The sequence below is a fragment of the Cervus elaphus genome, chromosome 18, assembly GCF_910594005.1.
Source record: "Cervus elaphus chromosome 18, mCerEla1.1, whole genome shotgun sequence".
Taxonomy (NCBI): Eukaryota; Metazoa; Chordata; class Mammalia; order Artiodactyla; family Cervidae; genus Cervus; species Cervus elaphus.
Window position 1 is genome coordinate 53,362,630 of NC_057832.1, and position 17,174 is coordinate 53,379,803.

A 17,174-nucleotide genomic window follows, 5' to 3' on the forward strand; every position below is an offset into this window, starting at 1 on the left:
AATCCCAAAGAAAGGAAATGCCAAAAAATGTTCAAACTACCACACAATTCCACCCATCTCACAAGCTAGCAAAGTAATGCCCCAAATTCTCCAAGTGAGGCTTCAACAGTAAGTGAACAGAGAACTTCCAGAGGTTCAAGCTGGATTCAGAAAAGGCAAAGAAATCAGAGATCAAATTGCCAACAACCATTAGATCATCAAAAAAGCAAGAGTTCTCGAAAAACATCTACATCTGCTTCACTGACTACACTAAAGCCTTTGACTGTGTTGATCACAGCAAATGGTGGAAAGTTCTGCAAGAGATGGGAATAGTAGACCAACTGACCTTCCTCCTGAGAAACTTGTATGCAGGTCAAGAAGGAAGAGTTAGAACCAGACATGGAGCAACGGACTGGTTCCAAATTGGGAAAGGAGTACTTCAAGGCTGTATACTGTCACCCTGCTTATTTAAGTTATATGCATAGTACATCATGTGAAATCTGGGCTGGATGAAGCACAAGCTGGAATCAGTATTGTCAGGAGAAATATCAATAACTTCAGATATGCAGATGATACCACCCTTATGGCAGAAAGTGAAGAGGAACTTAAGAGCTTCTTGATAAAAGTGAAAGAGGAGAGTGAAAAAGTTGACTTAAAACTCAACAGTCAAAAAACCAAGATCATGGCATGTGGCCACATCACTTCATGGCAAATAGACAGGGAAACAATGGAAACAGTGACAGACTTTATTTTCTTGATCACTGCAGATGGTGAATGCAGCCATGAAATTAAAAGACACTTGCTCCTAGGCAGAAAAGCTATGACCAACCTAGACAGCTTATTAAAAAGCACAGACATTACTTTGTCAACAAATGTCTGCATAGTCAAAGCAATGGTTTTTTGAGCAGTCATGTATGGATGTGAGAGTTGGACTATAAAGAAGGCTAAGTGCTAAAGAATCAATGCTTTTGAATTGTGGTGTTGGAGAAGACTCTTGAGTCTCTTCGACTGCTAGAAGATCAAACCAGTCAATCCTAAAGGAAATCAACCCTGAATATTCATTGGAAGGACTGATGCTGAATCTGAGGCTCCAATACTTTGGCCACCTGATGTGAAAAACCTACTCATTAGAAAAGACCCTGATGCTGTGAAAGATTGAAGGCAGGAAAAGAAGGGGATGAGAGAGGACGAGATGGTTGGATGGCATCACCAACTCAATGGACTTGAGTTAGAGCAAGCTCTGGGAAATGGTAAAGGACAGGGAAGCCTAGAGTGCTGCAGTCCATGAAGTGCAAAGAGTCAGATGTGACTTATCAACTGAACAATAAGAACTGGTAGCTCAGCTGGTAAACAATCTGCCTGCAGTGTGGGAGGTCTGGGTTAGATCCCTGGGTTGGGAAGATCCTCTGGAGGAGGGCACGGCAACCCACTCCAATATTCTTGCCTGGAGAATCCCCATGGACAGAGGAGTTTGGCCAGCCACAGTCCTTGGGGTTGCATCAAGTCGGACAAGACTGAATAACTAAGCACAGCAGAGCAGCATGTTCCCTTTGTACCTACTTTGTTGAAAGGTTCTTTTTTTGTTTTTGTTTTTAATTAAAAATGGATATTGATATTGACAGTTTTTTTTTGCATCTATTGAGATGGTCATATGATTTTTATCTTTCATTTTGTTAATGTGTTATATCACTTGATTGATTTTCATATGTGGACTCACCTTTTTATCCCAGGAATAAATCCAATTTGATTATGATGTATATTCTTTTAATGTGTTGTTAGATTAGATTTGCTAATATTTTGCTAAGAAGTTTTGCATCTATATTTATCAAAATTTTTGGCCTGTAATTTTCTTTTCTCATTACTTTCTTGCTTAGTTTTGGAGTCAGAGTTGTGCTGGCCTTATAAAATGGGTTTGGAAATATTCCTTTCTTTTTTACTTTTTGGAGAAGTTTAAGAAGAATCGGCATTAATTCTAGAATGTCTAAGAATTAGACACCAGTGAAGTCTTCCGCTCCTAGGCTTTTGTTTTCTGGGAGGTTTTTGATTACTAATTCAGTCTCCTTTCTAGTAATCAGTCTGCTGAGATTTTCTATTTCATGCAGTCTTGGTAGGTTGTATGTTTCTAGGAATTCCTCCATTTCTTCTAGATTGTTCAATTTGTTGGCATATAATTGTCCTTAATAGCCTCTTATGATTCTTTACTGTTCTGTAGTGTCAGTTGTAATGTTTCCTTTTTCATTTCTAATTTTATTTGAGCCTTCTGTCTTTTCTTGGTAAGTCTAGTTAAAAATTTGTCTACTCAGTTTATTTTTTCCAGAAAACCACCTCTTAGATTCACCGATCTTTCTATTATCTTTTTAGTATCTGTTGCATTTATTCCACTCTGATCTTTGTTATTTCTTTCCTTCTATTAACTTTGAAATTATTTTGTCCTTTTTTAGCTAGTTCCTTGAAGTACAAAGCTAGGTTTATTTGACATCTTTCTTATTTCTTAATGCAGTCATTTATTACTATCAAATTCTCTCTTAGAACTGCTTTGGATCCATCCCTCTCTTTTTCTTTTTGCCATGTTGCAAGGCTGGCACAAGCTTAGTTCTCCAACCAGGGACTGAACCTTGGCCCTTGATAGTCAGTATGGATTCCTAAGCAATTGACCACCAGGGAATTCCCATTCCATATGTTTTGTTATGTTGTATTTCTATTTTCATTTGTCTCAAGACATTCTTTAATGTTTCAACCCATTGTTCAGTAGCACATTGTTTAATTTCCATGTTTGTGGATTTTCCAATTTACTTCTTGTAATTGATTTCTAGTTTCATACCATTGTGGTTAGAAAAATTGCTTGACATGACTTCAGACTTCTTAACTTTGTTAGGACTTGTTTTGTGGCCTAACATATGCTCTAGCCTGGAGAATGTACCCTGTGCACTTGAGAAGAATATGCAGTCTTCTACTTTTGGATGTAATGTTTAATAAATGTCTGTTAAATCTATCTGGTCTAACTTGTCTTTTAAGTTCAATGTTTTCTTACTGATATTCTACATGAATCCAATATTGAAAGTAGAAAACTGAGTCCATTCCTATTATTGTATAGCTGTTGATTTTTCCCTTCATGTCTGTTCATATTTGCTTTATATATTTAGGGACTCCTATGTTGGGGTGCATAAATATTTACAAATGTTTTATAGACTTGTTGGGCTAGTAACTTTAACATTATGTAACACCTATCTTTATCTTTTATTAGAGTCTTTGCTTTAAGTCTATTTTGTCTGATGTAAGTATAGCTACTCCTGCTTTCTTCTGGCTTCTGTTTGTATGGAATATCTTTTCCCATCCCTTTGAGTTTGTGTGCTATCTTAAAGGCTGAAGTGAGACTCTTAGAGGCAGTATATAGTTGGATCTTGCTTCTTTTACTCCATTCAGTCACTCTGGCTTTTGATTGGAGAAATCAATCCATTTTATTCAAAATGATTTTTGAAAGGTTTGGACTTACTAAAACTTACTATTGTCATTGTGTTAGTTGTTTTCTGGTTGTAATTTCTTTCTTTTGCAATTTTGTAATTCATTTCTTCCTTTCTTCTCTTGCTCTTTTTCTTCATGATTTGATGATTTTCTGTAGTTTTTATGCTTGGATTCCATTCTCTTTATCTTTTGTGTATCTATTACAGTTTTTACTTTGCAGCTACCATGAGGTTTATATAAAATATCTTATATATATAACTGTCTATTTTAAGTTGATAACAACTTAAGTCAAATGAATACTAAAGCTCTACATTTTTAACTTCCCCCACCATGTTTCATGTTTTGGGGTCATAATTTATATATTTTTTATCTTTTCTGTTAACAAATTACTGTAATTATAATTATTTTTTTACTACTTTTGTCTTCTAACCTTTATACTATATTTATAAGTGATTTACCTACCACCACTACAACATAAGGTTCCCAGGTGGCTAAAGAACCAACCCTCCAATGCAGGAGACATACGAGACATTGGTTTGATCCTTGGATCAGGAAGATCCCCTGGAGGAAGGCATGGCAACCCACTCCAGTATTCTTGCCTAGAGAATCCCATGGACTGAAAAGCCTGGTGGGCTATGGTCCATATTTGTCACAAAGAGGTGGACACTACTGAAATGACTTAGTAAGCAGGCAAACACTACAACATGAGAGTGTTTTGAATTTAACTATATATTTACTTTTACCAGTGACATTTATTCTATTACATGTTTTCTTGTTATCAATTAGAGCCATTTTCTTTCAGCTTGAAGACGCTCCTTTAACACATTTCTTGTAAAGCCCATCTAGTTGTGCTGAACTCCTTTAGCCTTTGGTTGTCTGGAAAACTCTTTATGTCTTCTACTAAAACCAACTGCCAATTCTAATATGCTATAATGACCATCCTCTCACAGTTTTACACATTTTGAAACTAAAACTCTACATTAAAAAAGAAAACTCTGCATAATAAACAGCAATTCCTTCCCACCTGTATACTAGATAAGACAGAGGAATGTAAATGCGCCTTGGTATTATCGCTAATAGTATTGGTCAATTCACCTTTAATAAATATCAATTAAAATAATTCCATTAATGATCTTAAAATACATGGAAGGGGCTTTAAAGACTATCTTTAGAACATAAAGCAGACAGAGGTTCTGATTTCAGAGACTACGCATGGAAGAAAGGAAAGTACTACGAATAATTAAAAGCAATTCATTTCCACATGGAAAAGCGTGCTCTGACACACTGTGAAGTGATTTCTAGCATATTGACTGTAGTTCTTCTAATGAAAAAGCAATTGTCCCGGTTTTCCCTGGAGAACACTCTCAGTGACAGGAATCCATGCCCATGGAAAGTCATAAGTTAGAAAATGAGAACCAAATGAACTCACAGCTGGGAAAAGCCAACAATAATTAATTTAACACCAGTCATTTGTGGCAAACATGTATACATTTCAAAATTTCCCTTGAGAGAAGCAAGGTCATTGAAGGCCAGAGGCCACATATTTGAACATGTTCAAAAAATTTTTACTTAATAAGATAACATGCTCCAAAGGTTTTACACTAAAAAAGAAAAAAAAAAAAAACAAACAAACTTGTTTTAGGACTCGGGAGTTATGATAAATAGTTGGTCAATGTCATCATTTGAATTTTAATACTGTAATAAGTGTTTCTGAAAAATATCACTAAAATGAGTTCACACTGAACTTGGACAATATATTCCTCAACAGCAGCAGAGAGAAAACGGTGTCATTAAAAGGGGCTTTATTCTGATTCATTGGCTAAGAAAATGGGAGCAGTTTGAAACCTTGCATGTTGTTTCACTTTAATGAGTAGAGAGCATTTTTCACATCCTTATTAAAGCGGTTAATGTGCTTCTCTAGTCTCATTATCACCACCAGAGTATACTCTCTGTTGTTTCACAACCAGGACAACTCCTTTTCGTTTCAGAGAAGATCAGAAAGTCAAATCTGATTGCTCACATGTGGCTGTTAATAAAACTCCTATGGTGTTGCTCAAGGTGCCCATGGGGATTGTACAATTATTTATATTTTCTTATGGCTTTTTATAATTACTGTGATTGTACTTTCACAAAGTAAATGTATCTCCACCAATTAAAGCAGTGGTGGGTTAAGAATATTCATCAGGCTTGTGTGAAAGAATATTGTTCTTAGGGTTTTGATCAAAGCACAGAAATTAAACTGCTGTTATCATGCATTCAACCCAAGTGTTAAATTAAAATGCTCAGCAACTTTGGAGTTTATTTGAGCAGATGTTAACTATTTATGAAAAAAATAAACATGATACAGGACTTGCATTCGCGATATGATTCTTTGTTGTATTAAAAGTGCTGGAAAGAAAAACTGCTACACAAACTTGGGGGATACAGTTCATGATATAAGATCAATTTGGATGGTGGTTAATTCAGGTCAATTTAAAATTTCAGACTCATAAAATTCCAAGAACTCTCATTTTGCTTTACATCTTTATATCTTATTTGCTTCACCCCTTTATTTTCTTTGAAGACTCTCGGTCTAAGAAAGAACATGTACAAAAACAAGCAGCTGAGGCTATCAACTAGAAAATACAGAATATAACATTTTATATTTTGTCATATAGAAGTTGCATTTTATCTAGTTGGACAGTGCTCACAGCAAAAGTGATCAGCTGTACTTCCATTCCATTAGCTGTCATTTTGATGCTAGAATTTTAGCCTGCTGTGTGTGAGATGTGACTGTCCATGCACAGTTCCCATCAAAGGTAATTTTATGTGCAATGGTGTGTAAAATTTACCTCTAATTATGATAAGGTCACTGATGGGTCATTTATGATATGCTCTCTGGAGACAATTGCAGTGAATAGCTTTTGGTGAGATTCATCTGGAGAAATTAAATTGGTCTGACCATGACTCAAGAGAAAGTAAAAGACTCAGAAAATTATTCTTAAATCATGCTTAAAGTTCTAAGGGAACCCAGAGAGGGGTAGTATGCACAGTGATGAAGGCTGTGAGTTTTGAGATTTTACAGACCTGAGTTTTAATGTAGCATTCTCTAAGCCTGGAAACTCCTACTCGATCAGGCTTCTGTACATCTCTTGGCTTCCATTTCTGACATTTGCTCCCTCATCCCTGAGGCTCCAGCACCACTGGCATACTTCCCCATTTTTGAACATGCCATAGTCACTATGGGAGTCTTTGCACTACAAAGTTTCCTGTAGCTGAATGCTCTTCCTTCAGGTCTTCAAGTGCCTGGAACTTCCTGTTCTTTCTTTTTTCCCAATTGGTGGAATGCATTGTATCCATTCTCTGAATTACCCAAACATAGCTTCCTCCTAGATATCTAAAGTGGCCACCTCCTGACTCTGGTTAATCACTATTGTGTCAACCTACTGATGTTTCTGAAGTACTAATCACAGTCTTAAATTATTCATTTACCGCTTAATGTATAATTAAGTTTGCATGTGATCATAGGGAGAAACAAATCTAAGAATGAAAGTTATCTTGACTAAGAGATTCTACAATCTTGAAACTCCACTGACATTAGCTATACAAGTCACTGGTCCAATCTTGATAAAAGTAATTAGTCTCCAACTAAAATAAATTCATTTTAAAACAAAGGAGATCTTGGTAAACAAATCAGGGATAGAAAAACTTCTTCGACTTTATGTAAGACAGCATGAAAATAAAACACTCATGAGAAATTTTATTAAAATAATCATTAAAGTGATTTCAATTTTCACCGTGATCATGATGGACCTCCTTGAAGGGAGAATATGTTAGTCACTTTAGATATTAACACTTTGTGAAGAGGGTTTTTATGTGTAATGGTAAGAAAGTAAAAATTCAAGATTAATAAATACAGTAAGATTTATCTTTATTTAAATCTATCAGTATTTTGTTTTCAGTCTTCTTTCCCAAGATAACTTACTTATAGACATAATAATGACTTTTCAAATGGTTCATGTTCAATTAATACAAAAGACTAAGTGCTAGATGGATTGGAAGGTCATCTTTGTGTTTCAATCCTTAGTGCAAAATGTAACAACAAGAACAAAGATGAAATCCTTACCAAAGGGTCCAGTCATGGCCACAGTATGGCTGAACATTTCCAAGGTAGAATCCCAGAGACTGAGTGACCTCCACAAGATTGGTAAAGTCAAGACTAATGCTGTTGAAAAGTACAGATGTCATGATAATCTCATCAATAGCCCATACATCCTCTCCCTGGGAAGAATGGTATGGCTGCCACCATCTGAACTGAATTCCAAACTGTCTTGCATCATCTGGTAATTCTACGGAGATTATTCTAAAGCAGAAAACAGAAGTAAAAATTTGGATTATTTTGGTGTCTTAAAATATAAACATTTATAGCAAGATCTTGTTTTCTGCAGTATAATATTTAAAAAAACAATTCTCCCACTGACAAACATTTTTGAGATTTTCCAGTTTCTTGTCTGATTGCAACAAAGTCTTGATACATCAAAAATATGACTGCTTTCACTCAGTTGCTCTCAGAGACACTAACCCAATAAAACACAGTTGTCAATGTGGCAAGATTCGCCTAAGTCTGGTAAAGAACATTGGCAGCTTGTTACACATATTATAGTTTTGGACTGGTAGGCACCATGGCACTTTCTCATTCCCATGAGTTTAGCCTAGTGTGCGAGGTCACTTGCTCTGTCATGGTGGCTATGACAACAAACCTGTATCTGACAAATGGGGAAGAAAATTAAGAATAATATCTAATTTCCAGGAGCAATCATTGTACACAGCAGCAGGAACCATACATTAATTGCCACTGCAATGACATCTGCTTGAAAGCTCCATAAATCACAGTACCATGCTGCTCACATCCATACACAAGGTGAGATGTGAAGTGAATGGCAAATGGAACATTTATCTCCATCAATGTACAATTAAACACCAGGAGAGTTGTCTGCGTTAACGCACACTGAAAGGACTGAATCTTTTTCCTAGTGAGCAAAGAAAAACTCCCTAAGGCAGGTAACTAGTTGGATAACTTAGAAAAAAATTATTTAAAAACTTCAAAGTCTAAGGCTGGATTACTGAAAAAGTAGATTGATTTTCATATTTGTATTATGTTCATCTTTTAGTTATTACACAAAGAAGCATTAAATCACATCTTGAAAATATAATTTTTGTGTACTGAAACTTATTAAAAATAAAGTCTATTTTTTCCTTAAATAATCTGTACATGAAAATATGGGGTGGAATAATCTGATTACAATCATTGATGATAAAAACAGTAAAAAAGTGGCAGGGCTTTTTGAAATGTGAGTAAACAGACTTTTTAAATAGGAGAAATCAATGTTCAAATACAGAAATATAAACTAAAAAGCATTTCTTAAGCTAAAAAGACATAGTTACCATAAATTTATTATTTTTAAGTACATAATTTGCTAATATTTTAACCAATGTGAGTTGATTAAAAGAGTAAAATTTAAGTTATTTCAGTAATTCTCACTTTATTTTTTCTAAATATTTATTAAATAATTAATAATTATTTATGTCAACATAGCAAAGAAATAATAAAATAATGAAACTATATTCAAACTGGCTTAATAATAAAAACATCATACATTAATTTAATGTTACTGTATTAGCATTGTTAGAAAATTATAATTTTTCTATTAATAATTTTAAAAGCAGGTATTATTCTCTCTGTTGAAAATATACACAATGTTAAAAATTAACAACTGAGAAGTAGATTTTCTCAGGAAATTTTAAAGAAAATAAAGTGTATATGTGTGTGATAACAGTAATTGAAGTGACTGATATTTTCATCGGCAGAGATGTTAAGACTGTGAGTCTGTAATCAGACTCTTGGCACCTAATGGTTGACAACTTTGCAGCTGCAGGGAAGGTATTTAACCTCTATGCGCTTCAGCATCTTCATCTGTGAAACTGAGATAATACTATCCTTATGGCAAAGTCATAGACTTTTTCTGTTTTTCACTATTTTATCTTAGCACCTAGAACCTGGTATCTGGTATATAAAAAGGACTTAATAAATTCTTTCTGCATAGAATAAGTACATATTATCAGTATACTCTGATAGAGACTCAAACACAAAGGCAAAAGGAGGTTAAAGATTTTCTTTTAGGTTAAGCAGCTTTTAAGTGACAATGCCAGGGTATGGATCTGGTGAACATCGCTCTAGAATCTGTGTTCTTTATCGCTACATTATATCTTCAGGTGGGGTGGGAGTCTCTGTTTTTCCTATTCTATACCTATTACAGTGACTGGCTAGTATAGCTATGGAACCATTTGATCTGACTATTCCTAGATGAAAACCCAGGAATTTAAGTCAACTTTCTGTTTCAAACTTCCTTTTTTGGATATGTACTAAGCTCACGAATTTCTTATAATCAATAACCAAGACAAAAATAAGATATTGTTAGACTTTATAATTTTAGAATAAAAAAACAAGCCCCATAATTAAGAAAAATCTAGAATAATACTAGTTTCACCAACAATATAAAGTTTTATATTAGTAAGAATGCCAATTAGTTTACAAGACAGTCTAATCTGTTAGAGTTAAAAGATTAACTCAGATATATACAGACTTTAACTTTTATAAATAACAAGCAGAACTCTTCATTTATTGAGTGAACTACAGGTAAGCAAATTATTAGAAGTCAGCTAGGAATAACAGTAGTTAGCCAACTAGCATATCTAATAGTGATCACACTTCATTTTCTAACAACCATGGCAGAAAGGGACAATATGAAATTCACAGCAATTACAGATAGCAATACTGAAGAAAACTCAGCAAATGGCTGACGGCATGAAGATATAATTAACTGTCCTATGGCGAGTTTACACGGTTTGTATTATTTATCATATAAATGCAATTTAGTGTCTAGAATATATCAAATTCTACTTCTGCTATGTTACCCTTTATTAATATTTATATAAGAGGACAGAAGCAATATATATAAAATGAAAGTATTCTTGGTACCACTACCAAATTCTCCATTTAAAAAAATCTCCACTCTGATCTTAATCTTTCAAGCAGTGCACATACCTAGTGTTGAAAAGCCACCTTGATTCTGCTTAGAAGAAAAATGTTGCTGTCAAATGGCAGGCAAGATTAAACGTACCTTTGCAATAGCACATTAAATCTATAATTATTTTTCATATCAACAAAGATTAATTAAATTTCATGCTACAAATTGATTACTGAATTTTGAAACTGTCTATCTTTGTTAGAAAAAAATGTATTTTAGGCCAATTTAACTTAGGACAATGATATTTTCTTCATGCTTTCATTATTTTTTATTTTTTATTATCACCTTGAGTTTTGCTAGATTTTCTTTTAATGCTTATTATGGAGAGTCTACAAAATGTTTCTTTAGGATTCATATGTCTCTACTGAGTGAGAACATTGAGTTTAGTCTTGTGTATACCCTTAGAGGGAATAGATTCAACACATTTGGTGCATTCTTAAATTTTATAACATATAATATTTACTACTCATAATAGTTGTTAAATATTATCTCTATTACATGCTACCTAATTTTCTAATGAAAATATCAATAAAAGTTCCCATCTATTTGCAAATACTTAAATATAGGGATGGCTCTAGGCAAAACTTCAAAGTATATAAAATCCTCATTGCCCCTGTTGTTTTGCTATGATGCCAGTGCACACACTTCAGTGCCAAAGCTTCAACTCTTTTCCACATCTTTCCATGTTCAACATGTATGTACTTCCAGGAAGTCAAACTTTATTTGCTCTTTATATTTGACAGTGGATATAAGCCACAGAGATAACTACTCTAGTGCTATTTTAACTTTCCAATCTTCCTCTTCTGCTATTTTAAAGGAATTTCAGTCAGCAGGCCAAAAAGTGTTCTAGAAAAGGAGGTGACTCTTTGGACACATCTGAAATTGTATCACAAATGGTGATTATCATTACCCAAACTGAAGGATGGCTCTGCTTCAAGTAAAACTTAAATCTCACAATTTTGACTGTAGACTGTGAAATATATAAGCCAAAGAAAAATAGAAGAGGCCTGAAGAAAGGGCTTTAAATATAGCCTCCACTCCATCTTTGCCAGGGACGCTATATATGCTAGAAAAATATCTTTGTACTTATAACTCAATTATGTTACATGCAAATTTAAAAAAATTAATTAAAAAATTAAAAAAATCAGTTGTAAGATTTTATGAGTTATTAGCTCATATGATTATAATTTATTATCATATATTGCTGACAAATATTTGTCAACAGCATTTATAATTTAATACTATATTAAAATCTTATCTAATAGTTTGCACTAGAGTTGAAAAGGGAAAAAAGTGTTAATTATTTTTCTCTTTCTTAGACATATTTCCCCTAGATACACATTTCAGAATATGAGAATAAATTTTTTCAAATTCCCAGAAGTCAGCAGGGCAAACACATTACAAGAATGTAGCTTGCTAGTTTTTCATTGCAAGAGGCATCAATCTTTATCCTTACCATCTCTCAATGCAAAAATATCTAGGCTCTTATACCACTTGAACAAAGATTTCCTCAGGAAGGAAATATCACCCTCCCATTTTTCCAAATGCTTTCCAACATACCTGGGCTCATGATAGTTGAGATATGAATAATGCTCCAAGAGTTTCCAAGTTATCCCATTATCATAAGAATAATGTAGTAAAACACCTTCACCAGGTTGGTCAGGGGCTTTGCACGTGCTCAGAACAGACTTGCTTCCCAGCCTCAATGTGAACTGGAGAAACCTAGACATGAACTGTCTATAATTAGTGTGCATAAACATTTAAAACATTCATTGTGGCTTTTAAAGAATTTTGAACCAATTTCAGTAAACTACTCAAAAGCTGTAGGTTTCCATTCATCCCTCTTCTATAAAATGTAAGCAATTTCACTGAGATATATATGAATATATGTAGAAGATGAGGTCAATACATGTGTTTTATAGACATCTATTTATACAAATATAACCATATGTTTACACATATTTGTATACTTCATACTTGTGTACATACACTAAAAATGTCAATCATTCTCTTGCTACATTATTTATTAAGCACTGGGGGGAAGGGAAGATGTAGGGTAAATCTAATCAGCCTCTGCAAGCTGTCAAATAAATAAAACTACATAAATAATTAACTAGCCCTTGGCTTAAGAACAGTTGTGATGCTAACATTTCATATTTTTTAAAAAATCTAGTCAGTCATTAGTATCTTAAAATCATTAGTGAGCTTTTAAATTTATTAAAAACTGGGGCAAATTAACCCTATATAAACTATAAGCTTCCTCTCATCTTGACTAAAAATCAGGAGATAAATATATATATATATATATTAGTAACAAAGAAAAAAAAGAAAATTAATAGATCTGAATTCAATCTTTGCTATCTTATTTCTGTATGTATTTCACTCTGCTTTAACTCACCTGGATTGTGAGCTGTCAAGGAAAGATGTGATTAACTGACGCCTCCCATCTTTGTTGAAAACCAGGGCCTTACCACTGGCCAAGACACCACAGCCAAAGCTGACTTCAGCACCACGGATAGAGTAAAAATTATGGTAAGATGAGAGCCTGGAACTGCCAAAGCTTTCAGAAATAAACATTGGGAACGTCTGGGATGCCATCTCACAAGCTGGGCCAGAAAATCCAGGGTCACATCTGAAAGAGAGACCATAAAATTAAATCCTAAGTGTTAGTCCTTTCACAGATTTCTTTATTTACTTTAGGGATGAGGAAGTCCAGAAGCCAGTATTTGAATGAATTGTGAGCAAGGCTTATTTGTTTTTGGAGAATACTGAATTTGAAGGCTTGATTTGGGAGAAGTTACTGTAAATACTCCAAAAGAATACAGTCCTGCTGTAAAAAAAATTATGATTAAAACATTTATTCAGCACTTGCCCTCAACCAATGCCAGTAGTTTATCTGCAAATGTACCTATGTTTGTGCATATTTCCAATTTAAAATCTTTGTAAAAGTTATATTATGTGTATGCAATTTTATCCACAATGATGTTCATTAAATTTATAAAAGAAACAATGTAGGTAAAATACTTCTATAGGATATCTAGAATAAATTTCCTTTAGAAACAATTGTAAAATTACATGCTATATTTTTTACAGTAATTACTGGAAATATTAAGAAAAGACTGGAAAATAAATCTATTTTTATTTCAAACTGGATTGGCATTATAAAAGAAATGCATACACCCTTGACCTAGATAGATGTCCTTAGCAGAACTGTGTTGTCTCTCAGTGGAATCCCACATTAGCAGTGCTTCGAGAAAAAGCAACCCCCCTCACACACCGTACATCAGCCTGCCCGCTGGCACATAAGGATGTACTGTATGTATGTGAGCTGACTAGAATATAGAGTTACCTGAGTCTTCTGTTAGTGACAGAACTCACCACAGATGACTTAATAACTGAATATCAGAAACTTCTTATATTTTAAGGAGTTTGCTCATCAGGAATCAGTTTCAAATTCTTTATTTGTACGGCACTATTTCCTTCTCACGATAATTACAACATTACCCATTATAAAATTAAACTGGTATCTTTCTGGGTGGGTGGCAGGGTTCTAAGCATTCAAAACTTTCTAAAACCTGAAACAAGTCTTTTATTTTTATTTATTTATTGAAATTTTAATTGAAGTATAGTTGATTTATAAGGTTGGGTTTGTTTCTGGTGTGCAGAAAAGTGATTCAGATATATATATTCCTTTCCAAATTATTTTCCATTATGGTTTATTACAGAATATTGAATACAGTTGTCTGTGCTATACAGTAGGCCCTTGTTGCTTATCTATTTTGGATACATAGGGTGTATCTGCTAGTTCCAAACTCTTAACTTATCCCTCCTCCACTGCTTTTCCCATTTGGTAACCATTAGTTTGTTTTCTATGTCTGTGAGTCTGTGGAACACGTCTTTTATAAAGCAGGTGCACCAACAAGGTGATATTATAGCAACACTTACAGACTACCTCACTAGCACACATGCAGAAACTGAGATCTATGCTAGCCTCACAGAGGGTCCCTGGAGTATGTGAATGTCCTGAAATCAAATGCGAAAATTTATATGTATTGGATATTCCTTGGGAGGCTTAAGTTATCATCATTTTATCAAAGAGGCTGCATCCTAAAAGGCCAAGAACTATTGTAGCACACAGCTAAGGTTGTCTTGGCATTAGGGATGGGAGTGGAAAAGAAAACCAATATTTACAGAGCAGGTAAATACGCTTCAAACAGTTCACTTATTTCTCAGGTTATCCCTTTGACTTAGTCCAACTCTGAATAGCCAAGCAGTTTCTAAAAAGGGTAAGAAGTCAGCTAAAGAGGATACATTTTAACATTGGAAAACAATATGGTTTACCATGGCCACAAATTGGAATTAATGTTCCCCAGTAAGATTATCTATTGCCAGAGTGCTTTTCAGGGCAAACGCATATCTGTATATTAAATGTATCTTCTTCAGTCTAGTAATTGGGGGAAACTGGTGATCATTTAGAGAAGACTCACTTTGGAGTCACTTCCAGACTTGAAAGTGTACTTTAATCAAAAGTTACATAATTGGGATAGAATGCTGATAAGGAATTCACTCAAATATATAATACCTTTGTAGCCTTTGTTTTGCAGCAGAATAGTAGGCTGGCACACACTGGGGATTTCAGGAATGTCCAGAGGCTCTTCTGACTGCAAATATGTTCCTTCTTGGTTCATCTATGCACCCTTAAATGTGGCATTACAGTCACCTTGAATCTCAGAGGAAGAGGCCCGCCCCACTCTTAAGACACACAGATGACACCTGTGTAGGAAGGTTTCTAATACTCTCTGTCCTCATTAGCATCTCTAACAGAAATAAGCTTATCAGGATAATAAGTTGTCAGTTTAGAAAACCAGGCCCTTTTGTCCCAGTTGCTTAATAATAAAATAGTAAATATATTTCCCAAGGGAAATGCTCAGTTTTTCTATTGAAAATTGCTCTTTTTGTAAGTAATCCTCTGTCCAGTATTACTTCTGATAGTTACCACCTCGTGGTCTTTAGCTACTTCTGATCACATGTTACATAGGGTTAACACTAACCATTTGTCATTAAAAATATATTGACTTGATTGTTAAAAAAAAAAAAGAAAAGAAAACCAGGCCTGGGGATTGTACACAGCCAAGAAAGTGTTAGAAAGCAGGAGAGGTGGAATCCTGGTAGCAAATAACAGTAGTGACCAAGGGAGCAAAGTGGGGAGAAGAAGAGCTGCAGAGGCCCAGATTCAAGGATCTGTTTAAAGGAAATAAATGGTACTGAATGTGAATTACTTTTCTGTGGAGTTCTGCCTAAAACTGAAAGGCATACATTGCTGGAAAAGGAGGTAGTGGCCAAACATTTATCCCAGTCACAAACGAAGAAAGCCAATGAATGTTACAAGAAACATTGCCAGGAACAGGGATAAAACTAAAGTTCCAACTGGTGAAAAAATTTTGCAAAACTTCAGCAGGAAGAAAAGGCTATAGTTATTCAGGATAATGTATAGTGTCTAAAAAAAAGATGCCCAAAAGGCATCTTGTCATTCAGATTTCTGTTTGCATCCATCATGGGTGACACAGATGGCTGCCTTAACAAAGTTATTTAATGCTAACAGAGATACTGTACACAAAATAATGAGGTACAAAGTGTAACCATTGTAATTATAGATAGGTATTTCAGAAATAGCACTTTCTATTTTCATTAATAAAAGCAGCTGTCATTTTAGATAATTTGCTTTCAAAATTTTTCAGGACAACTTTAGATATTACAAAAATGTCAGCTTCTCTGTGTTAATTTTATTTGAAATGCACTGAAGAAGAGGATGATCTGTCTACAGATAATGAGTAAAGATAAACTGGAGGAAAATACCAGCTGATGTTTCATAGTTCTAATGAGTCAGTGTTTCTGGGCAGGAACTGGTAGTTTTATTTAAAAAGGCAGAGATGCTTATTCTGTTTTGAGATAAAATGGGAAGTTTTCAATTCTTTACATATATTTCCATTACAAACATTTCCATTATGCAGAATGGTGTCTCTGTTAATTAAATTCATTGAAATACAGTTTAAAAAGTTAACCTGAGACTCAGTGTGACAGAGTAAGAGGATGTAGAACTTACCCCTACTCTACAGACACATTAAAAATACATCTATATGTGAAACAATTCTCATGTAAAACTAAGTGGAAACTGGCAGAACTCCCACACAACCAAGGCTGTCAGAAAGGCGGCCACGTAATCAGGTAGGATGGGGAAAAATAGGCATCAGCTGGGTCCTGTACCTCTGGGAGGGGTCTAAGAGGAAAGGAAGGACTGCACAGGTGGAATCTCACCCTGGGGAGGGAGCCACAGACTAGGTATACTGGTACTGGGGTCCTACATGCAGGAGCACCCAAGTGCCCTTGGGTGCCAGGAGGATGGCTGGGACAGACAGAAGGGCTGCAGAAGCCTAGACTCCATTCACCAGGAGTAGGAGGGTGCTGGCTTGCCAACAGATAGGGCAGAGAGAGCTCTGGACTAGCGGCTGTCACCTCACTGTGCTCCCCAGTCCAAGTTGGGTGAATACCCGGCCCTGTTCACTCTTCAACACAGCTTGGCATGGCATCTAGAACTGACAGGTCCTGAGGGAAAACTTGATATAGGGACATAGGGGATGCAGGGACACAGCCCTGTGTGCTGGGATG

The 17,174-nt window shown here is 34.9% G+C and overlaps 1 protein-coding gene across 4 annotated transcripts in view; it reads right to left on the bottom strand.

Moving 5' to 3' along the window:
- RELN (reelin) overlaps nucleotides 1-17,174 on the bottom strand; it is a 527,544-nt gene that overhangs the window by 160,385 nt on the left and 349,985 nt on the right. For all 4 annotated transcript variants that reach the window (XM_043872741.1, XM_043872740.1, XM_043872739.1 and 1 more), the window contains 3 exons: nucleotides 12,907-13,140; nucleotides 12,069-12,230; nucleotides 7,547-7,783 (listed from right to left, as the gene is read on the bottom strand). In XM_043872741.1, the coding sequence (XP_043728676.1) occupies nucleotides 7,547-7,783; nucleotides 12,069-12,230; nucleotides 12,907-13,140 (633 nt within the window). The remainder of the gene's footprint in view (nucleotides 1-7,546; nucleotides 7,784-12,068; nucleotides 12,231-12,906; nucleotides 13,141-17,174) is intronic.